At 45.4% G+C, this 24,793-nt stretch overlaps 1 protein-coding gene across 7 annotated transcripts in view; it reads right to left on the bottom strand.

Moving 5' to 3' along the window:
• LOC135897804 (uncharacterized) overlaps nt 1-24,793 on the bottom strand; it is a 419,017-nt gene that overhangs the window by 215,983 nt on the left and 178,241 nt on the right. For all 7 annotated transcript variants that reach the window (XM_065426504.2, XM_065426507.2, XM_065426509.2 and 4 more), the window contains 2 exons: nt 18,125-19,082; nt 16,882-17,041 (listed from right to left, as the gene is read on the bottom strand). In XM_065426504.2, the coding sequence (XP_065282576.2) occupies nt 16,882-17,041; nt 18,125-19,082 (1,118 nt within the window). The remainder of the gene's footprint in view (nt 1-16,881; nt 17,042-18,124; nt 19,083-24,793) is intronic.

Genomic DNA, 24,793 nt, shown 5'->3' with positions numbered 1-24,793 from the left:
GTCACTATATATAACTGATTTTTTGAGTCGTGATTTCCTTATATGCTTCACAGTCGACAATAATGCATAGGCCTCAGCCGTGAAGATACTAGTTTCCGGATGCAGTAAATCGGATTCCGAGAAGGATGGACCGACGGCTGCATAGGACAACCCGTCGTGCAACTTTGATGCGTCTATGTAGAATTTTGTGCAGGAATGCTTATGCTGGAGTTCCAGGAAATGCATTTGGATTTCAATCTCTGGAGCGTGTTTTGTAACTTACATGAAAGATATATCACATTGTATCATCTGCCACTCCCAAGGAGGAAGAAGCTTAGCTGGAGGCATTAGGCGATGTTTCAGGAGTGGGACATCAATTTCAGTGCTAAGCTCCCTCACACGCAGTGAAAAAGGCTGTCTTACAGCAGCCGATTGCAAAAGAGTGCAGCATATTTCATATCATTAACGGTATTAAAACACGGATGTTGAGGATTAGAGCGAAATTTTAGAAAATATGTTTGTCTGATTTATATTCTCTGCAGATGCAGTGACCACTCATTTGGTTCTACATATAAACTTTCAATGGGACTTGTTCTGTAAACGCCAGTGGCCAGTCGGATACCTGGATAGTGGACCGGATCTAGCATCTTTAACGGGCTCGGGGCGGCAGAATGATAGATCATGGCATCATAGTCCAATCATGATAGAATTAGGTTCTTGTGTAGATTCATCAAACATTACCTGTCGCTGCCCCATGTTGTATAGGATAAAATTTTCAGTAAGTTCATTGTTTTTAAGCATTTCACCTTGAGATACTTTATGTGTGGAATAAATGTTAGTTTAGAGTCAAGTGTGATGCCTAAGAACTTGTGCTCTTTGTTCACAGAGATTTGCTGGCCATACATTTTGATATTGGGATCTGCAATGAGCCCTCTCTTCTTGTGAAGAGCGCACAAGAACTTTTGTTCGGGTTCACTTGAAATTTGTTTTCGTCTGCCCATTTAGAAATTTTGCTCAAGCCCTGTTGTACTTGCCTCTCACACACTGCAAGGTTTCAGAATTTGAAACCTATTTTTATGTAATCTATGTAAACAGAATAAAAAATGGTTGGTGGTAATGAAGCCCGAAGCGTGCTCATCTTCACGATAAAAAAACGTGCAGCTAAGCACACCTCCTTGGGGTACACCAGTTTCTTGTATAAAAGGCCACGACAATACATTGTCAATTTTCACGCAGAAGGTACGTTTGGACAGATAGCTTTCTAGTATGTTTAGCATATTTCCACGAATGCCCATCCCCGACAAGTCTCGCAAGATCCCGTATCACCAGGATGTGTCATAAGCATTCTCCATATCGAGGAATATTGATAAGAAGAACTGTTTAGTTACAAATGCATCACAGATATTTCCTTCAACGCATACAAGATGATCAGTTGTGGACCGCCCTTCTCTGAAGCCACACTGATAGGGATCAAGCATATTGTTCAGTTTAAGGAAATGTATTAGTCTACGATTAATCATTTTTTCAAATAGCTTATAAAGACAACTTGTAAGAGCTATCAGGCGATAACTTGCCACCAAGGAAGGGTCTTTACCTAGCTTCAAGACGGGAATAACAATAGCTTCCTTCCATGAGGATGGAATGTACCCAGCAGCCGAGATAGAGTTGAAAAGTGCTAGAAGTGTCATTTGTGTGTCTTCGTGTAAGTTCTTAATCATGTCATAGATGATTCTATCAGCTCTCGGCGTTGAGCTTCTACATGTGCTCAATGCAGCTTTAAGCTCGGCAATATTAAGTGGATGGTTATATGGTTCATCTGGACGGCATTAGCGATCAAGTGTCTTAAGGTCAGCCAATTGTTTATATTTGAGGAATGATATCGTGTAATGTGTGGAGCTTGATACATGTTCGAAGTGTTCGCCCAGAGCGTTCGCCTGGTCCTCCAAGGTAGTCCCTTGGTCGTCCACTAAGGGCAGAGGGTGGATTTGTTGCCCCTTTATCTTTCTCACACCATTCCATACTTTGAACTTTTGGGTGTAGGAAGTGATGCCCGAAAGAAACTTCTCCCAGCTAGCCCTCCTTGCCTGTCTCCACGTGCGCCTTCCCTGTGATTTTGCCAGTTTAAATTCCATGAGGTTTTCTGCAGTCGGGGAGCGACGCAGCAAACCCCACGCTTTGTTTTGTTTTTTTCGTGCCAGTTGTACTGCTGATTCCACCAGGGTACCATTCTTGTACAAGAGAGACCTTGTGTTTGGGGAATAAACTTTTCAGGTGCGTCGATTATAAAACAAGTACGCTACTGCTTTGTCTATGTTAAAATCAGTGATAAGATCTCGTGATAAGTAAGTTGATTCTTTAAAATGAACCCATTCAACGGAGGCTAGTTTCCACCGGGGTGTATGTGGGGGGCATTCGTGTTGACGTATTGAATTTAACATTACAGGGAGGTGGTCAATTCTATAGGGGTTTTTGATGACATGCCATTGCAAGTCCGGGAATAATGAAGCCGAGCCAATAGACAGGTCTATTGATGAATATGAATTATTATGCATATTATAATACGTTGGCTCCTTCTTGTTGAAGAGGCATGGACCGGAGTTCACAAGACAATTTTCAATGAAACGACCTCTTGCATCACATCGCGAGTCTCCCCACACGGTGTAGTGGGCATTAAAATCGCCTGCGAGTATGTAAGGGTCTGGAAGCTGATCAATTAGGTTATAAAAATCACTTTTTTCCAGATGAAAATTAGGGGGTATGTATAAGCAACATACAGTGATCAATTTATTAAAAACAATTGCCCGAATTGACACTGTCTCAAGGGGCGTCTGAAGGGCGACATGGTGACAAGCTGCGGACTTGTCCATAACTATTGCTACACCGCCAGACGAGGTATTCGCCTCGTTGCGGTCTTTACGGTAGATGGTGTCATCATCATCATCATCAGCCTGGTTACGCCCACTGCAGGGCAAAGGCCTCTCCCATATTTCTCCAACAACCCCGGTCATGTACTAATTGTGGCCACGCCGTCCCTGCAAACTTCTTAATCTCATCCGCCCACCTAACTTTCTGCCGCCCCCTGCTACGCTTCCCTTCCCTTGGGATCCAGTCCGTAACCCTTAATGACCATCGGTTATCTTCCCTCCTCATTACATGTCCTGCCCATGCCCATTTCTTTTTCTTGATTTCAACTAAGATGTCATTAACTCGCGTTTGTTCCCTGACCCAATCTGCTCTTTTCTTATCCCTTAACATTACACCTATCATTCTTCTTTCCATAGCTCGTTGCGTCGTCCTCAATTTGAGTAGAACTCAAATGAGTAGAGTAGATGGTGTACTGACTAGAATATGCCTCAGTTGTCTCGTTCCCACACCATCAATGTGAGAACGACCGATTATTTGAACTCAATTGGGAATGTAAATGAGTCCGAACTATTAAATGTCAGAAGAAAACCAATGATAACTTTATCTATGTTTTAAGGCCCCTATCCAAGGAAGTGGTCGATTCATTGCTGCAAGCACTTTCACTTACATGCAACTAAGTCCACCTGTATTTCTGCCAGTTTTGCGTTGTCTCAGTACGCCGATGCAAGGACTGTTAAGGCTCGAGTCTGATCCGCATGTGAAGGCTCCAGAGCACACCGCACATCATCATCATCATCATCCGAGTTAGAATCGCAGTTTAACAGAGGGAGAACTTGCTCAATTGTTTCATCATCATTCAGTTCGGCATGCAACGACACCGTGCTGTCGACATTTGCAAAGACTTCAAATGTAGCAGCAGCAGGAATCAGCACGCTGCAGCCTAGCAGGTCATCAATGATGTCTGCATTTGAGCTCGTTGTGGTAGGTGGCAGTTCAGGCTCTTCAGTTGCGTAGCCCGGTTCATTTGGACTGCGAGGGCATCATCAGTGCCATTTCACGCGGACTGTCGATAACTTCACCAAAAAAAACCTCTTGGAGCCAGCAGAGCGCCGTCTAGAACACATACTAAACAAACAAACAAACAAGCACAGAAAAGAGCAAGCCAAGCACAGTGGTCCTGGAATGTATGTGATGATCGTGATGTTGATGCGACTTCACAATTCAGGCAAAGGCTCCAAGATTGGCATTTGCAGTCAAATCTCTGAGGCAAGTGCTGCGACCAAGGCAAGGCCTCAGGGATTACCATCTAGTGTCTTATCTCTGAGGCTATACTTGAAGTCTCGTCGATGTTGCTAGAGGAGTTTTTGCTGAGACATAGTAACTAGCGCTAACAAGACTAACGGAAAAAAGTTGGGACAGGACAGAGCACTAGACTTCAATTGACAGGTTGTATTCAGAAAAAAAAACATGCAAGAAACCACCGCATGCTCAAATAAATGCACAGACGGACACATCAACGAATGTGCCACGTAGGAGAAACCTGATGTGCAATGAAGCCGATAGGCACCAATAGCAAGCAATTACAAAGCATTGATCAGGTTCTTTTCAAGATACAACTCTTTACCAGTGAGAGCAAAAGATGGAGCGCTTACACATTCATCAGGAGCTTTTGAAATGCAATATGCCTCAAATATTTCCCTAACTGCCTGGCGAACTGTCTGACCACTTGCATGTTATGAAAACACGAGGAGCATGTGTCCACCTGCACGTTTATTTGAGCACACGGTGGTTTCCTGCATGTTTTTTTTTTTTTTTCTGAATAAAGCCTGTCAGTTGAAGCCTAATGCTCTGTCTTGTCTGAACTTTTTCCGTTAGTCTTGTTAGCGCTAGTAACTATGTCGCAGCAAATGCATCAACACCAATTAGCCCAACTTTCTGCGTTAATTACCTGCTAGAGGAGATAATGGCGACAGAGTCGGCACATGCTACAGCCACGGACGGAGTCCGGGCAAACAATAGTAGAGCTGGCAGCTGTCCGAGATATCAGTCATCCTTACACATTCAGTCTACGGGGCCATTGGCAGTGCCGTGAAGCTGTTAGAATTACCGAGCATGTCCGGATTATCGGTGTCCGATTTATCGGTTGGCGACTGTATCAAAGAGCTTGAGGTAGTACAAAAAGAAAGCTGTGCTCTTTATATGCTGCAGACTGTAGGGGTTGGAGGACGGACTTCGGGATGAAAACAAACTTGGGAGGGTTTATTTTACATTATTTACAGAGAGGTGAGTGTCAAGTAACAGTCGTACAGTCATTACGGGCCGGCAGCAACTCGGACGCTGCGGCCCGCGGCAAGAAGTTCGAGAGAGGTCAATCAGGGAATCAGGGAATGCTCTGGTCTCTCTGGAATGCTTCTTATAAACCCTTCGAGCACTGGAAGTCGCGTCACGTTTGACCAATGGGAGAGTCCGCTCAGATGACGCCATTTTCGGCCAATCGTTGGCGCCCGTGTCGCGGTGTCACACCCGGCGGCTCTCTGCGGTCTTGCCTCGCTGACTTGCAATGCACTTCTTCTAAGGTGGAGAAGGGGGGGCGCTCATGCTCCATTGTACGAGGGCCCACCTGCTCCCGGTGGTACGGCTCTGCAGTGGTGGCAAATGCCTTCTTCAAAGGCGAAGAGGGGTAGGCTTGGGCCTTCCCGGCACGTCCGGCTGTCACGGCGAATTACCGCCGTCTTGGTTTGGCACCCACTTTACTTCCAACAATGCCGTGCTATCCCCTCGCTTTCTGGAAGAGTCAAGCAGAGAATAGCTACCGGCGGCTTACAAACTTGTTGGCTCGTGCGCTCCTCTGGAATGTGCTGCGATTCGATGTGGTCCGGGGGAATTTGAAGTAGGCGCAGGAAACAGCTCCATGTCTAACAAGACACAATAAGCACTTCTTCCCGTCATCTGCTCTTCCTTCATTAAACTTATCACCACTCTGTCCGTCGTGAAATTGATTCACAAAATATCTGTACAATATAATGACTTTCATGTCTGCTTTCAAACAGCGAATACTTATCTGTTGCTAAACAAGTTTTCAATTCACAGTTATCCTCAACCTAATGTGAAACAGCTCTTAACTTGCATTTTAAATGCCACATACATTTCCGATGTATCTATGGAATTCTTTACCTGGCGGTATGCGTTCCCCACCATCAAATGAACTTTTCGCTGCACTAGCTGGCGATGCAGACTAACAACATATCTCTACTTTTCACATCAATTCAACTTACGTTTTTATGAACGTGTGAACTTTTTTGTACATTATGACTCTTACCCACTTTTGCAATAACCCTTCCTCGGCTGCAGTATGTTCAAATAAAAATAAAATCCGCTGCCTACATTGCGATCTATTGTCGACAAGCTCATTGGCAAAATAATAAGCGGGATGTGTGTGCGGTAGCGTATCTTGGTCAAAGACGTGGGTTTTGTGCCACTGCAGCCGCTAATCAGTCACGAGAATTCTACCTTTCACACTGCTTTTGTCCAAACTAGAAAACGGATATGCTTATTCATTCAGTAAATGAAATCATGCTGATATACAATCATATCTCAATTAGGGATGGGTGAATACTCAATGTTGTCGAATATTCGATTGAATAGTTCTCTATTTGTTATTCGCTTTGATTCGAGTTAAGGTATTCGATATTTCGCATTATTCGGCGGTCTCGAATCGGCAGCCAAAAGCCACAAATGGCCGGCACAAATACAACTCTCAGAGACTATATTTGATACGTCATGGCTGCCATACAGCAGCTGTATATCTCGAAGGCTATACATTTTGCATTAAAAAGCTGGAAATACGTCATCGCTACATAGCTCACTACGCGGGCGGCCCCACATTGGTGAAGACATCAATTTTCTTCCTTGCTTTCTTTTTCTCTCCCTGACAAAGCCTCGGCGTTGCCCTGACCTTTAGTCGCGCCGCACCAGTCGCGCTTATTCATGTGTTGGCCGCTGCTGCTATAGGTGAAGATGGCGTCGACCGCGCCTTGGAACGACTTTGGAGCCCGTGAGTTCTGAAGTGTGTACCTGGTCGTCATTGTGCTATCCATACCAGTTTAGGCAGTTGCAATCGCTGTGTTATCTTCTGGAGGCAGTCCCCTGATCTGGCCCGATGGAAGGGAGTCCTGACTGGTACTGGGCTGGTGGTTCTGCTTCCAGGAGGGGTCTGTGGCACGAGTTAGAAATACCTAGCACCTCCACCACTTTGTCACGTGTCTTCAAAGAGGACTCGCGACGTTTAATGCAGATAGCTGGCTCCTGAAAAACATTGCGGTGGGACCTGGCTATTGAGCAAGCGGGGGTGGCATGCGCGCTTCTTCCTTCTTGTTCTTTTTGCCTCTTCTCTTGCACTGTGGCCACTACTGCAGGTGGCAATATGGTCACCTCACGTCACTTGGTCGGGAGTGGCTGAAAACTCAGGGGAGTGGCGTGCTGTGATTGGTAGCGATGTAGATTTATAAAACCTCATAATAAATTACACGCTTTATGCGGAGCACTTAGATGAGTCAATCAATCATCAGAAAGACCTACCCTAACACTAGTACACTTGTACAACATTGTCAAAATCATTTCAGGGTCCCTTCACGATTGTGCAAATATTTGAATACATGATTTTGGATAAAATAGCAAACATTCAAATAATTCAATTTGTGAATCGGATATCTACTATTTGACGTCTTAAATATTTCGTTATTTAAGCGTTTGGTGAAAGACCTGGTCGTGGTCAGTGCGTTGACGTGCACAGCACTCCTACAGCACAGTTTCTCTGTTGGTACAAGGTTCAAACAGGTTGATGGGCCCAATCGAAACACTTAAGCAGCGCATGTGGAAAGCACGAAAGCATATGCAAAGATCGAGCTGATTAGCTACTGGAAGGCCTCAGTGTTCATGTGAGTGGATTAGCAAAGCTCGTAGATTTCTGGCCACATGCAAGCTCAAGCGCATAGGAACTTGGTACGAGTGCTAGTTGCCAACATGGCGCCAGCGGGCCTGAACACAGCTTCAACGGCCATCAATTTAACGCATACGTGTGATATCGCAACCAATAAGTGACGGGCCACATGTACGCACATATCAACGACAAGCTTTCCAAGACAGTTTGCGGCCTATTATTAGATCAGTCAGCAGCGAATTTTCATCATGCCAGCACCATTAGGTACACTGTCTAACCTGTTAGGCCCAATTTGAGCAATGTCGATGCGCGTTGGCGACTAAAGTTACGGCTTCATACCGAATCAGCACAGATCTATTCACAGCAATTACACGACAGCCCAAAAGTCAACAAACCTGACTTTCTGACTAACCGCTCTCAGTTTGTTTCCCTTAGCAATGTCAACTCTGACTCACTTCCTGTAACGTCCGGCGTGCCGCAGGAATCTGTCCTCGGCCCACTTTTATTTCTAATATATGTCAACGACTTGCCTAATAATTTATCATGTAACATCCACATGTTCACTGACGACAGTGTTATCTACTGCAAAATAACTAACATATCTGACCAAACAGCTCTACGGAATGATCTTAATAAAGTGTTCGACTGGTGTAACCACTGGCTAATGACACTTAATCCTAACAAATGTAAATTAGTTTCCTTCCACCGCTGCAAAAACCCGCTCCAATTTCCCTATGAAGTCGCTAACATACCAGTTGAAACAAGTGAATCCCATAAATACCTTGGTGTAACACTAACCCCTCATCTTTCCTGGCGCACCCATGTCACGAATATCATTTCATCGGCTAACCAATCATTAGGATTTCTAACACGTCATCTGCGTCACTCACCCTACCACGTAAGACTTTTGGCTTACCAATTGCTAATTCGACCCAAACTTGAGTACGCGTCACCAATCTGGAGCCCTCACCAAGTTTCTTTGATTAACGCTATCGAAGCAGTGCAAAATTGTGCTGCTCGCTTCATTCATTCTTCGTATTGATATGATATCAGCGTGTCATCCCTTAAGAATGACTCTGGTCTGCCCACTCTTTCGTCTCGCCACAGGATCGCCACACTATCACTTTACCACAAGTTTTATCACAGTTCTTTCAGCCATCCACCTTACATCGCTTCCGCCGCTCACACATCCCCCCGCACGGGCCATCCACTTCAAGTCACCCGATCCCGTTCTGGCACCACTACTTTTTCTGCATCATTTTTTTTGCCGCGCAGCTTCAGAATGGAATGGCCTTCCCCACGACACAGTTTCAATCACCTGGCCATCACGTTTTATTCAAAGTGTATCATATACCTGTCTTGTTAAAAACCTGTGGCATTAGTAGCATCTCTGTACAACCCACCCCTTATGTAACACCCCCTTGTGGGGGCTTTAAGAAAATAAAGTGAAGTGAAGTGAACCGCCTTGCCAACGAAAGCAAGTGTATGGGATGACCATTGCTCATGGCCGCTATCTTTGTGAAACACCGTACAGTGGCCTCTCGTTCTGAGTGCCATTCATGGACAATCTAGTAACGTTGCTCATAGAGGCACATCGGTCACTCTTCATAGCTTCAAGCAACCCATCACAGAGCTAGCTTTGGATTTACGTCCTGGGCTCAAAAGTGTCACGTGACTAGTGCAGCCACTGCCCGGTTGAAATGCGTTTACATGGACAGCAGATGGATGCAGACGAAAATAGAAAAAGATGAGGGGGGGGGAGGGGAGGGGTCATTGCGTAAGCTTGCCATGGGCCTCCTGATATTGAGAACCTATGACAGGCAGCAAATGACGCCGAGCCCAAAGGTGAAAAGGCAGCCACTGTTTACCGTCGGCGCCAACCGCGGTCGATTAGTGCTGTGCCAAAGACTGCACGGTACTGTGCCGAGTCACATGATGCATGGCCCACTGCTGTATTCAGTTTCGTTATTCATCTGAATTTTTTATTCCTCAGAGGGCGCTTCTCTTCTTTATATATATGGTTGTATGTGTTGAATAAACGGCCTTTGTACATCGGGACGGCTGGAGTCTGACTCCCACCTTGGAGAATATCACAGTGGCGATGAGGATGTTGTAAACAAACCCCCAGCGCCGCTGCACCATCTGGATCCACCCACTATGAGCTTCACCAGGCTTGCTCCGCCACTGTTTTTCCTTCCGACGCCCGGCCGTCCGTCACTGCCATGCGAGCAGTGGGAGCAGATGTTCAATGCACAGTTGCTGGCATCCGGAGCCGCCGCATTCAAGCCGGAGCAATGCAAGGCTGTTCTTTTGCATTGTTTGGGGGTGGAGGGCTAGCGTATTTATCTGACGTTACATGCAGGGACCAGTGCTGCAGCACTCGCCAATTGCAAGTTTGTCGTGGCCCCATCTGACGAATACAACTCTGCACTCGCCACATGACGGCGTCAGTTATCTGTCAGTTATCCAGTTATCCGTCAGTTATCTACACTGACGGCAGCAGCGGCAAGGAACGCGCATTTTTAAGATGCTTCTCTGATAATTACAGGCAACTCGGAGCTTCTGATTGCCATTCTTCTAGGTCAACGTGCTTCGGTCGCTGGGAAATGGAATTTTTCGTCCTGAATCACTACCACCAGCGGACATGCCCTCAGTCGGACCAAGCTATAAAGGACACACTGCAACCTGCAACTGTCACACTGGCGGCAGCAGCAGCAAGGAACGCGCATTTCTAAGATGCTTCTCTGATGATTACAGGTTAGTTACTAATTTGTTTTATTATATTCTCCTGCATATTGTTACTGCTGCTGCTGCTGCTGCTGCTGCTGCCGCCGCCGCCAAAGGTCCTGTCATGCCATTAGAAAAAGAGTGTTCATTGTGTGGTGTGCAATTCAATGAATCAGATTTCAAAATAGATTGTAGTGGCTGTGGACATAAGTATCACATGGGAAAGTGTGCAGGGATTTCTTATGCTACAATTAAAGCTAAGGGGGAGCAGTACTGTAGTGCGTGGCGCTGTACAACTTGCAGACGTTCAAAGGGTCGTGCTCCGCCACCCAACAAAGCTGATAATGAATCAGATGCGCAGTATGCTCGAACAATGTTGGTATCCATAAACGAAAAACTGGAATACCTTCTGCCCCTAAAAAAGATGGTTGAAAGTATTGAATACACAGTCCAGTTCACAAGTGAACAATACGAGGAGCTTTTAACGAGAATAGAAAGGAATGAACGTGAAGTAAAGAAACTAAAGCACAGAACAGAAAGGGTTGAGGCCAAAGACAGTGAAATGATGCAGCTGAAAACGGACGTGGACGATTTGGAATGGAGGAGTAGAAAGCTTAAGCTTGAATTCCATAGAATTAAGCCGGTGCAGAATGAAAACTTGCTTGTTGAAATAAATAAGCTGACTGTGTTAAACAACTTGCCGCAGCGTCTGGAAAATGATATATTGGCCACCAGTCACCTGCCTTCAAAAACAGATAAGACACCCGGTATAATCTGTCGTTTTGCCAATCAGGCTATCAGGGATAAATGGTGGCAAAGCAGGAAAAAACTGTCAAGTGAAAATGACAGTGTTTTTTTGTCGGAGAACTTAACTAAAAGGACACGCACCTTGTTGTTCGAAACTAAGCGCTGGGCCAAAACTAACAACTACAAGTATGTATAGCACAACAATAAAGTTCTCGTGCGGAAAACAGACAGGGCAAACGCAGTAGTCATTTCTAATTCTAGCGAGCACGAAAAACTGAGTGAGACAATCAGCTGAACTGAAACATTGCTATGGCAAATGTACCCAGTAAGCCTTATATATTACCACGCACTTTTACTATTCATTTAGAGCCAACATTTCACAAGTTTTTCAAATGTTTTCACCTAACCATCCGATCATTTAGAGCCAACATTTCGCAAGTCTTTCAAATGTTTTCACCTAACTAGACACAAGGAAAATGACCTACAACTTTTCATTGAACAAACGAAAGAATCATTTGACGTTATTATGCTGACGGAAACATGGTGTACTGACGATGTGAATATTTTCCAGCTTCCATTATATAATACTTTCTATCTGAATCGACCAACCGGTCGTGGGGGTGAAGTGTGCATGTTAACTACAAAACCATTAGAGTGTGAAGTATTGAATGAGTTTTCGATGGTAACTCCGGATTATGAGTTATTGACTGTAAAACTTCATAACACAGTGTTTTGTTTGTTATCGCCCTCCAAGAGGTTCTGTTACATATTTTCGTGAATTCTTAGATACTATACCAGCGTTCATCAATGACATGAAATTAGACAAAACTTTTGGTGGGGACATCAACATTAACATAACGAAAAATGATTCACCAGAACTCGGGCTTAAAACGCTATTAAAATGCAATGCATGCTGGAATACTATAAAACTGCCTACCAGAGTGACTAAGAATACGTCATCTCTAATCGACATATTCATTACAAATATAAATCCAGATTCAGTTAAAGCTGGCATATTCGTGTTGGATTTGAGCGACCATATGCCAATATTTCTATGTTACAAGGGACATCTACAGAATAAGGAATCACAGTCGACAGACCTTATTAAACCAATAACTGAACAAAATCTTTTTATATTTCGTACCAATATCCTGCAGAGCCTGGAATGCTGTATTTGAATGTAAAGATGCAAATGATGCTTATGAATGTTTTTTTAGCCTCTTAAAACCAATATACGACGCTTGTTTTCCGTTGAAGTGCGTAAAACAGAAAAATAAGATACGTAAGCCATGGATTACCCCTGAGCTATCTGTTCGAGTACGCAAAAAGAATGCTTTACATGCTGAATTCATAAAAAACTAAAGATCTAGAACTTTTCAGCCATTTTAAGAAAATTCAGAATCGTCTAGATAAAGACATAAAAAAGGCGAGGTGCGAGCGATGTTACATGGAAAAACCTACAATCTCTGCTAAATTACAATGTTCCTGCTGAACAGATGCATCATTTGAAAATAAATGGTACTGAGGTAAAGCACAAAGCACTAGCAGATGCTTTTAACAAACATTTTGTTAACATTGGAGCACACTGCACACCGATCAATGATCCTGAATGCATTTCTCAAAATTCCAGTTCGATATTTCTTTATCCAGTACACGAGGGGGAAATAAATAACTACTACGATTCTCAGCCTAAAAAACAGTAGTGCCAGGGATATTGACGGCCATCAAATTAAACCTATAAAATACGTTGCTGATCATATATCTCAATGCATTAGTTATGTCCTTAAACTCTGTTTAAACGAAGGTACCTTTCCTCATAGGATGCAGAGGGCACGTGTCATTGCACTTTTTAAGAAAGGTGATAAGAACGATGTGGGAAATTACCGGCCATTATCAATACTTCCTGTGTTTTCAAAGGTTTTTGAAAAGTTATATTAAGGCGGCTAACTGAATTTGAGCGAAAACATAATCTGCTCACAGTCAGTATGGTTTCTGTAAGGGAATGGGCACTCAACTTGCTTTTATAGCACAAAAAGAACACCTACTACAGCATTTCGAGGAAGGCAAACTTGTTCTGGGCATCTTTATTGACCTATCAAAGGCACTTGATTGCATTAATCACAATCTTCTAATTCAAAAACTTGAACGCTATGGCTTTTATGGCAATGTCGCTTCTCTTATACGTTGTTATCTAGAATACCACCAACAAATAGTTGTCATAAATGGCTATCACTCAGATCCACTACCTATCTCCTCAGGCATCCCACAGGGTAGCATTCTAGGGCCTTTTATATTTCATATGTATATGAATGACATTGTTAAAATTAATGAAAGCGTGAGATTTATTATGTATGCTGACAACACCAGTATACTGATAGGTGGTAAAAGATTTCGCTAGAAGAACGCTAATTTCACGTAAGCAAAATTAGATGAGTGGGCACGTAGGAATAGCCTGCTGATAAATGAGAATAAAACGAAAGCTATAATATTTCGAGCTAAAAACAAACATATATCAATCAGCAAACTTATCTCAATAAATGCAACACCTATTGAGATTACTTCCAGTATTAAAACATTAGGTGTCACTTTCATGAACATATGTCATGGGATGCTCATGTGGACAGCGTGGCAAGTAAATTTGCACAAATAATAGGTTTAACATACAGAATTTGCCATATACTTGCACCGCAAACTATGATGTTAATCTATAATTAATTGTTTTCCAGCAGAATAAACTACTGCCATCTAATATGGTCTGACACAACACAGGGAAACTTAAACAGGCTTCATGGGTTGCAGAAAAAGTTCCTTAGAATTGTTGAGGGCTTGCCCTATCACTTGTACGTACAGCATCTTTTTGACAAGTACAACGTAATCCCTGTTGCCAAACTGTTCGACTACATCTTAGGCAAATCATATAAAAACGGAAAAATACATAATAGCTGCTTTTTACAACATTTAGTTAGCCTACAGGAAAACATTTCTGCTCGCCTGACACGTATTACTATGCCCTGGAAAGTGAGAACTTATAAAACAATGTATGGTCTAAAGACACTACAGAACAAATTACCAAGGTTACTTAATAGATTTAATAATGAACATGTAAAACTTGAAGATATAACATTCAAAGAACTTCGACAGCATTTTAACAAATTTTAGGCCGTTACTTTCTTAAGTTTTCATTTCTGCAAACCAAGTTTTTCTTTTTGCCCCGTTATCCCTAACAGTGTACACGGTGACGAAATGGTTCAGTTTTCCCTCTTTCAATTTACAATGTATGCTTCATCTGTTTTGTTTCTCTTTACCATCATTGTGTATGTATTACTGTTATTTCTTGCGGATAAGTGAAACTGCATTTATGTTATTTCTTTTGTGACTACTCCATCGTTGACTGTGATGTTTTATTATATGAGTGAACTTGCAATTTGTATTTCCACCTTGCCTTATTTTTTGTGTACGTTACATTGCACGCTCGGAATGTGTAATTTCAAACGTGACCATGTATTATATGCCTTTTTTGTCGTTATGTAACTGCCCCTTGTATGGGGGGGGCCTACGGCTTTGTCAAGCTGTGTGGGGATGGCGACTCTCGCGCGTCCCCTGATGTTTTTCTCGCATAGCACGTCTCCTGTGATCCGGCTTCGCCGCGTGGCCTGCGTGATGCCCGCGGCGGTCGATGTGGTTGGGGCGCAGTGCGAGAGAGGGCACGAGTGTTGCACTGCTAACGCCGCCTCACGGCAGGGTTACTTGGGGGCGCGGGAGAGAACAGGCTGGCTTTTTCCCGGTGGGTCGGGGAACAGCGTGGACGTCCCGCGCGCACGCCGACCCGTGCTTCTCCGAGACTGCCTCGCGTGGCCACCTTCGAACGTGCCACCATTGGCGTGACCGTACACGCGAACGACCAGGTGTTGGGATCCAGCATGAGGTGAACATATTCGCCCGCTATCCGGTCGCGGTGAGTTGGACTTCTAGATTTGTCGAGCGCCCATCGGCATGTTTTGTGGATAGCAACTCGGCTAGCAGGCATTGATCTATGAAAGGTGCAATAAATGCCCTTGTGACTGATTGCCCTACTGTGTTGTCGTTCCTTTGTCCCAAGAGCACGGAGGAGACCCCACAGTTGTCATTCATGACAGCTTGTACTGTAGGTCTCCTGTGTCGTGTACTTTTATGGGACACAAATAAAGACATTATTATTATTATTATTATTATTATTATTATTATTATTATTATTATTATTATTATTATTATTAGACAGTTTTAGTTACACGTACGTAGAGGCTTCACATACGCAAACGTGAAAAGCCTACGTACCTTACGTGCACGCCATCTGAAACGCTTTTAGCTACACGTACGCAACGCACGCCAATAGGGACCCCGTAGCCACATCTATCGGGAAATGTGAACACGGCGGTAGCCAATTCGCTCCTGTCGCCGTGTTTCAATGCAAGCCGTCTGCATGCGCAAGAAAGGCACGCAAAGAATTTAATCTCATGTAGGTCCGTGAGACGCGCGCGCGCCCACTACGTTTTACACATGCGCACTGCTGACACGTAGAAGCTCTACGTACGCAAAGCCTCTACGTACGTGTAACTAAAACTTTCTATTATTATTATTATTATTAGTTTTCAACCTCGTGCAACGTTATCGTCTCGCTTTCACCGCCGCAGTCAAAACAAAGGCGAGTCCGTTCATGACTTCATTGCCGCTTTACGGGAGCTAGTGTCACATTGTTCCTATGCCTCGCAAGATGATGAGCTGCAGGATGAATTCGTTGCTGACGCAGTTTCCAAGCGCGTACATGAGCGGTTACTGCTCGACGGTTCCACACTTTCATTCAAGAATTCAGTTCGAATTGCACTTAGTTTGAGCAAGCGGCTGAAGAGCTAAAGGAGCTTTCTGCTTTGGTTGAGGCAATTTTATTGCAGCAGCGTCGTAAACCATTTTTGCATTCTACGCAAAAAGAAAATTCACAGCCGGCAGCCCCTTTCAGCAGAATTTAACAAGGAGCACGGGCGGCTTACGTGCGCCTCGCCTTTTTTGATTACACACGTCTCTTCTTTTTTCTTTTTTTGCAGTTTGTTTCATGCTGCTAGCTCTAGTCAGCAGCTGGAAGAAAGTAGAAACGTAAGAACTAGCTTTGTAATCATATCTGTTACACCTATTATCTGCTGTTGGCAATAAAGTATCTGCCCTTTTCAAGAGAGCACCCTGCATGCTGTTGAGCTCAATCTCTCAATAAATGACAAACAAACATAACTTGCATTGTCCCTTAAGGTTTCATTTAACGACAGTCGACTGTATTACATTGCCTACTAGAAGCACAAGCAATCACAAGTAACGTGCAACTTGACGTAGAGTTGCCTGCACAGGATGTACTATTTGTAGCATAAGTAGTTCCACCTCAGAAAATGTAGCAGATTAAGAGCAACTGCAATGCCGAAAGCTCGGAGTAGTACTTCTATGGCCGCACTGCTTGGGTAGTAGCTACCACAGTGTTGTCTACTATGTGTGAAACAGAACCATGAAAAACCTGCCCCTAGCAACAAAATGAGCAAGGCCTCTGTTGGCATAACGTTGGCCACACACTGGGATGCCAGCAGGAAGTTGGGTGACAGACACACCTTACAGATGAAGCGCCCCTTGGCAGCGGCTGGATGGCTGCTCGTCCTTTCAGCACACACCGCATGGAACAAGCACAGGCAGCGTGTGCACAGCAGCTGCGGTGTCTGGCCCTGTGCTCTGGGGCACCCGAGACTGCATGGCTCGCACGACCTTTGCACACTGCATTAGCCAACGAGAACATGATGGAAATGTGCAACCAGCTTTGTTTTTCTTATAGTCACAGGCTACACACAGTAGACTCCCAAGTGTCAGGAACAAACTTTTTGTGAAATTCTAATGACACAGCAAAGCAATGGTGTCCTTCCAGCTGCATTCGTGGCAGTGCTGACATAATGCAATACTAACGCTGTCTGGCAATGGTAAGTGTTGAAAAACGAATAAATCGAACAGTATCAGAGGCATTGACTGAAAGCCGAGAAGCATTCCCAAGGAATTTGAAGGCAAATCTGCAGAGCTGAGGGACATGATAGACAATGGGCACAAATGATACAAGGATGCAGCATGTCCCCAACTATGATCAACAGTAGCATTTAATAAGATTTACCACTAGATAACAACAGAGTATGCAATGCACATTGTGGGATATAAAGTGCCACCCTAAGCCTTATTTCCCAGCTTGCAAATGGCGACAGCTATTGGCCAAGCTCATTCTCCGGAAACTGGCACTCCTGCGGCAATGAGGACGACATGGCTAGCGTGCCTTAGCTACTTTACCACACAGACCGTGCTTATTCCTCTCAGGGTAAAATCACGTATGCGGGAACATGTCACCAGGACGCGCCTTATTGGCCTCCCCATTACCACCCACAGGCACCCTGTCCCACGAGTTCTATTCTCACAGGCCTGCAACTAGCTGCCTACGTGGGACTTCTGCACCAGTGACTTCTCGTGCTTGGTCGACAGCTACCCAGCCACCTAGCACAGTAGGCGCGCATTGGTCTTGCAGTGAGCCTTTGCCCACAAGCCGTGACCTGTTGCACTCTGATGTATCTTAGTTTAATAAACCTGTGTTTGTTGGCTATCTGGCCTGGAAGCCTTTCCTGCGCTGTGTCAGAGAGTCGACGAACCCTGCCTTTCATGACCGTTGTTCATATAGAGAGCATCACTTAAACACAGAGCTTTTGCACTGTTGGTAACGTGTATCACGGCTCAATTACCCCTCTTTCCCTTTGGGCAAATGTAGAACCAATATGAAAAAATGGCTTTTGCAATGTAAATAGCGAAAAAGAAAGAAAAACTCACGAACTGGTTGCAACAATTGCTGGAGATTTGCTCTGTGCAACACTTGGATGGGCCAAGCGGTGAGCAAGATGATGCAGGCTGCAGCTGGCTTTCTCCACTGATGCATCGTCATTAAATGTAGATGGCTCTTCTGTGGATGCAGGATTGCAACCGGCTGTCACCCCCCATGGCATCCCCTCACTCTGCTCTTGGCCCTGAGCTTCCGTGACAGCAAGCGTCACACCACTCCGTCTCGCCTGTAGAAGCTTGTATATGTCCCAGGCGGCCGTATTCTGCCAGTAATCCCTGCGCACATTGGGTGTGACAAGAGCCACGGTGGTCTCCTCTGCTGATGTCTTTTTGCCCATGTCTGCTCGCAATGAAGCACTGGGAAGTCCCTTAAGGAAGTCCTTCACTAACACAACTGGATGCTTCGAACCTATGCTCATAAATGCGTGACTGCATGCATCAGAAGTTGGCACGCTTCCTTCTGGGCTATCTGGTGTTTCCTGCGATTGTTTGGACATCCGGAACTCTCTCAACGACCGTGGCTCGGAAGATATGTACCTTGTTGTCGCCGCCTCTACCAAAGCGGCAGCCTCTTGCAATTCATTCACAGCGTCACATCCTAAAGTGCCTTCTTCTTCTCTCGGTGACCAAGACCCACTTGCTAGACTGTATTTGTCCTTGCTAGATGGGGACCGCTTCTGCGAACACCTCTGCTTTCCAAATGGAGACTGGGAACCTCGTTTCGAATCCTTTGTGGCATCACCAGACTGTGTGCCTACACTTGGCAAAGCCAAATTTCTAGGTGTAGACTTAAGACCGGAAGCCTCACTTGCAGAGGACTTCTGTCGTAAAGGTCTCTTAGGCACAGCTGATAGCAAACTGTGAGCTTTGTACTTGGCTGTGTAATCGAAACGCTTGGCGGTGCCTTTGTGGGGTCCATGTTGTGTCCGCAAACCCTTGTAGGTCAGCCCTGGGCAATAAAACAATGCCAGTGAAAAAAACAAAGTCCAAACAAAAAAAGCATGCAAGAAAAGAGCAACAAAAAAAGCCTGCGTAACAAAGACAAAAACATACAGTCAAATCCGCCTATAATGATACTGGTTTTAAATATCTGTCAGGTATAACAATGAGAAGCTTCTGCACCGCCAACTTTTTAAATGTTTTCTATGGTGAAATAGCCCACTTAATAGAATGCCCCCATGCCACATTATCAGTTATAACGATAATATAATATTATAATAATGTACAATTTTATTCTTTTGTTTTATGTTTTTTATATACGTGTACTGCTAATATTGTATAAATTTTATTCTCTAGGTTATGTAACAATGTAAATTAATTCCTGCTTGGGCCAAGCAATGGCCCGCAGTATTCGGAAATAAATAAAGTCTGGCTGCTGGGTGTTTGTGCCAAAGAGTAATGGAATGTGAAATCCTTGAAAAGAAAAGGAGAAATTTGAGCTTCTGCACCCTTGCTCGCTGCCCCAATGACTGCTGCTCGCTTGTAAATTACAACCCGTTTTCCAGCCTTCTCCACATCATCAGCCTCGTGTGCCTCTCTCCCGTTGCACTCCACCCCTCCAAACTCAAATGGGCTACACCAATAGCTCTATGCTGCGCCACCCTCCAAAACACAAATGGACCATGCCAACTCCGTTAACAGCACTGCCGTAGAGAAAGAAAAACATGACGCTGCTCACAGTTTACTTGCCGGCCCTTCACTCTGCGCAGTTCTGCGAACGGATCAAGTTGGTCGTGCTTGTCTTTGTTGGTTGCGTAAAGTCATTCCTGGCCACTTGGTTTCTATGCCTCGTATGACTTGCCACATAAATGAAAGATGGCTGATCCACCCGCTGATCATCGGCAATGCACAACATTGCCAGTGAAAAGAAAACGCACTGCTATAGATTTGGAAATAAAGTGCAGTATTGTGAAGGACTACAAAAATGGTGACAAAGTGCGTGAATTGGTAAAGAAGTATAGACTATCACAACCGATAGTGTTGACAATCATCCACTCGGCAGAGAAGTTCGACAAAGAAAACTGCTAGGAAGACAACAGGTGCAAACGTGTTCGACAAGGTGCGTGTAAAGTGGTAGAAGAGGCCCTTGAGTGGTTTCTCGATGCTAGTACCAAGGACTTGCTCATCACCAGGCAATTCTGGCCACACAGGCAAAGCAGTTTGCCATACTCAACAATGATGTGTGCATCCAGTGGCTGGGTACAGTGCTCGAAGAGAGGCACGGCATTGTTTAAAAGTCGTCACCGACAAGGGAGCTTCGCCTGACGTGGAGGCGAAAATGTGGGTGGAGGAAACACGGTCCCACATCCTCAACAACTATGTTGACACAAACGTATATTGACATGTGTACTTGTTTATTGGGTGACCCCGTTTCACTGCCTAACAAACGTTGTTGCACAGCACAGCATGCGCCTGCATGTATCGGAAGTTTCTCAAAAGTTATCAATGGTTCTATCCACTGTCTGTTGTCAACGAACCTTGTGTAATTTGATTTCATCGTGCAACGCGAACGGTTTAGAACTTTCTGAAAGACACGAGGGCACCAGCGATTACTCTGGAACCTTCGATGACTGATCTATAAAAGCCGATGCGCATGACCTGCTGATCAGACTTTCAACGATTGCCAACTGTGTTCGTCACTATCGCTGTTCTTTGAGTGTAATTTGCTTTTGAGGGCACAGATTCACCCAATAAAACGCTACTATCGTTTTTCACAGTTTTGCTGCCTTCTTCCTCATCACTACCATGTGACAATATAATGGCAATGAAACAGGACTGTTCTTCTCCATGTTTCTGTCCTAGATACATGCAATCAAAGGAGACAGGTGTAAGGGTGGCAGAAACAGCAAGCTGTGCTTCACTGTTTTTGTGCGCCAGCATGGTCGGGAGCCACAAGTGGCCTGCAGTTATCATTGGGAAATTAAAACCCCCGCAGCTTCCATGGTGCTGCCAGGAAACCAGTGCACTGCCGTCACAACCACAAGGCATAAGTGACGTGAGAACTTATTTGTGAGTGGCTGTGAGTGAGAGGTTTGGTGGCCTGCCAGGCTCAGTTAGGCAAAATTGGTCACCGCACGAATAAACACTGGCGAGCACAGCTGCTCGGCGGTCAGTGATCATTCATCACCACCACGATGTGGAGCGTTCATCGAACAGAGGGTGCCTCAAGCCCTCCCTTGTTCACGAACCCGGGCGGATCGTGACACTGGCGACGAGTACCCATGGATCGTCCCACGCTGCCGTGAGCAGCGAAACACCGCACCCCCTGTTGCTGCTGCCATGCTGCTGTACAGAAGGCTCAATCCGTTCGAGGGAGATGGGTCGGCCTGGCCAATTTAGGAGGAACAAGTCCACGTGTTCTTCTGGGAAAACGACACCCCTGACGTCAAACAGCGGGACATTTTCCTGGACAGCTGCGGGACCTGGGTCTTCAGTCTCCTGCTCGACCTTCTCAAGCCAGCCACGTTGCATGTTAAGACGCTTGGTGAGCTGCTCGCCATACTACGCTCGCATTACAACCCGGCACCGTTCACACTAATGGAGTGTTTCCACTTCAACAACCAGAGCCGCAGAGAAGGAGAGACCCTCGAACAGTTCGTTGATGCGCTACGAGGATTAGCGAGTGCCTGCGTTTTCGGGGACCAGCTGGACTCGTCGCTCCGAAACCGTTTCGTGTGTGGTATCAATATCACTGCCATGCAGACGCGACTCCTGGAGCTTCCTGACCCCTCACTGGACGCCGCCGTGAAGGCAGCGCTGGCTTTGGACACTGCCACCAAGCACTCCGACAAGATTGCCGTGTGACTGGCTCACCGTCGGCAGACGACGGTCAACAAGTTGGCAACAAAGGGCAGTACCTGCGGTCGCTGTGGTGGTGCCCACTCCCCCTCACATTGCTAGTTCTCTCAAGCACAATGCTTCATGTGCGGGAAAACTGGGCACCTGGCACGGGTATGCCGAAGGGGGAGGACGAACAGCAAACAGCAGCAGCAGCCTGGTTCAAGACCAGGTACCACACAAGCCCGCAGCTAGGGTAGCCGGCGCAAGGGTACACGGAGGGGGGCCGATTTTCGACATGTGGCACACAGGCCTCGTACTGTTGTCTGTGCCGCCCTACATGCTGACTGTCGATATCTGCAGGCACCCAATTTCCATGGAGCTGGGCACAGGGGCCAGCATGTCAGAATTATCCGCGAAACTCTTGAAGTGTACTTTTCCTGGTGTGTCCGTCGAGGCTTCGGGTGTGATGCTGTGCAGATACTCTAGGCAGCTCTCCCAGGTCCAAAGTCAGGCACAGGTCAGCGTTCGCTTTGGCGAATGGGAGGCAACCCTTCCCTTTTACTTAACCAAGGGGTCGTCGCCGACGCTGCTGGGTCGAAACTGGATTCACGCTCTGGGCGTTTGTCTGTCAGAGTACCAGGAAGCCAGCCTGTATGCGGTGAAAGACGTCCCCAGCCTCCCAGTCAAGTTCAAGTCCCTGTCCCAGCCAGAGGTGGGCACATTTGCCGGCACGACGGCTGGCATCTATGTACCTGAGGGAGCCCAGCCATGACTTTTCAAGCCTTGCCCACTGCCGATCGCCCTGAAGGACGGGGTCACCCAGAAGCTGCAACGGTTACAGCGAGAGGGCATAATGGTGCCCGTCAAGACATCTAAATGGGCCGCTCTAATCTTACCAGTCCACAGTCAATGAGGATGCTTCAGGACTAGAAGAGTTTCTACATGCGGACGACGCATTAGAAACATCAGAACTTCTAACCGACGAGGCGATCATCCCGAATGTGATTGCATCGGATAGTGACGACGATGACGGCAGTAGTGACGCAGCAGGGCAGGCTGCCTCAACATAGTCCCGCAAATCATTTAGTGCTTCTTGGGCTTCATTTTCATGAGGGACCTTCCACTACACTACATAGAGCACCTGGATGCCTTGGAGGAGGATGTCAGCAAGCTTCGTGTAAAGCAAGCAAGGCTGACGGACATGGGTTTTTCTTGTGCAAGCCAGTGAGAAGTATGTGGCTCGCCACATCTTTCTCTGTGGCAGCGCTGTTAGCACAGTGGGCACAGTCCATTTGTGTTTCGTAGAGTGCCGCAGCATAGAGCTATGGGCACAGCCCGTTCGAGTTTGGAGGGGTGGAGTACGACGGGAGAGAGGCACGCGAGGCTGATGATGCGGAGAAGGCTGGAAAACCAGTCATATTCTACAAGTGAGCGGCAGTCATGGGGACAGTGAACAAGGGTGCAGCAGCTCGAATTTCTCTATTTCTTTTCAAGGATTTAGCATTTTTTTACTTTTTGGCATAGACACACAGCAGCCAGACTTCATCGTTATACCCAATAATGTGGCATGAGGGCATTCTAGTAAGCGGGTTATTTCACTATAGAAAACATTTAAAAGTTGGCGTTGCAGAAGCTTTTCATTGTTATAAGTGACACATAATTAAAACCGGTAACGTTATGAGTGGGTTTGATTTTGCTTGTGGCGATCTTGACTCAGTGTTGCTTCTGGATTTCTCGAGAGGCTATTATGGTAGCCTTCTCACAACTTTAAAAGGACCCTTTTGGGGCCACCAAAGCAATGCCTCGGCAGAGCTTGCATGTCACTTGCCGCCCATGATCCTTCTTTGCAACTGTTAAAGCAGTGCCATTCTTGAACGCCAACAGCCGCGGCTTGTTACATGCGATCGGAGAGTGCAGGAAGCACGAGTTGAACAGTTAAACGAGTCAACACTATCAGCAGCCAAATGGAGAAAGGTGGTGGGGAGAGGCACTGGGGCCTCCCAGCAATTATAGTTTTCTCAGAACAGCTCAGCCATGCCCATATTGGCTTTTCTTTTTTTTTTTTCGTGCAACCTGGTTATAACAATTATCTGTTATAGCAATAGTGTTACATGTCGATTTGACTGTACTAGCAAGTCATAGTTTAGCCAACTAAATGAAATACCATGTGCAATATACCTAAACAAAAACTAGCAGGCTGGCTGGCTTTCATTCAACATAATTTTACATCACTTTTAGTTTTTATGTATAAAACATGTAAATGTGGAGGACTTCATCATCCACATTGACTACACTGCATCTCTGCCAGTGTTTGCTTTTAAGAGGTTTGTTAACAAAGAGTGATCATGAACAGCTCTTAGAAATGTGAGCACTGAGGTTCCAGTGAAAAACACTGGTCTGCAGCCCCCATGACAGTTAAGATGCACATCCTTGAAAAGTCTAGTGATGACAGCATAGTGTCACATTGTGATGGTGAAGGACACAGTAGCAGAAACAATGAATTATGAAAGTGAACCTGTGCCCACAGTTGATGATTAATGAAATCTGATCTGCACGTCAAGCACATCAGCTATTTATGCGTGACTTGTATAAGGATACTTCAAAGGAAGAGGTTCGGACACTGATCAAAATGGTTCAAAATATATTTACCTTTTGGTTCTTCCATAAGAGCCGAAACGTAAATATATCTTAAACCATTTTAGTCGGTGTCAGCCTCTTCCTTTGAAGTATGCATCATCCCAACCAGACGGGCTTCCGTCATACTTTCAACTTGATCGACACGTATAAGGTTCCAGCGTTATCACTGGTGCCCACAAACCTTCCAGAAAGTACAATATTTGTGTACAATCTAATTACACAAGGTGCTGCAACAATATAGAC

The sequence above is a fragment of the Dermacentor albipictus genome, chromosome 7, assembly GCF_038994185.2.
Source record: "Dermacentor albipictus isolate Rhodes 1998 colony chromosome 7, USDA_Dalb.pri_finalv2, whole genome shotgun sequence".
NCBI lineage: Eukaryota > Metazoa > Arthropoda > Arachnida > Ixodida > Ixodidae > Dermacentor > Dermacentor albipictus.
This window is presented reverse-complemented; position numbering and strand designations above follow the sequence as displayed.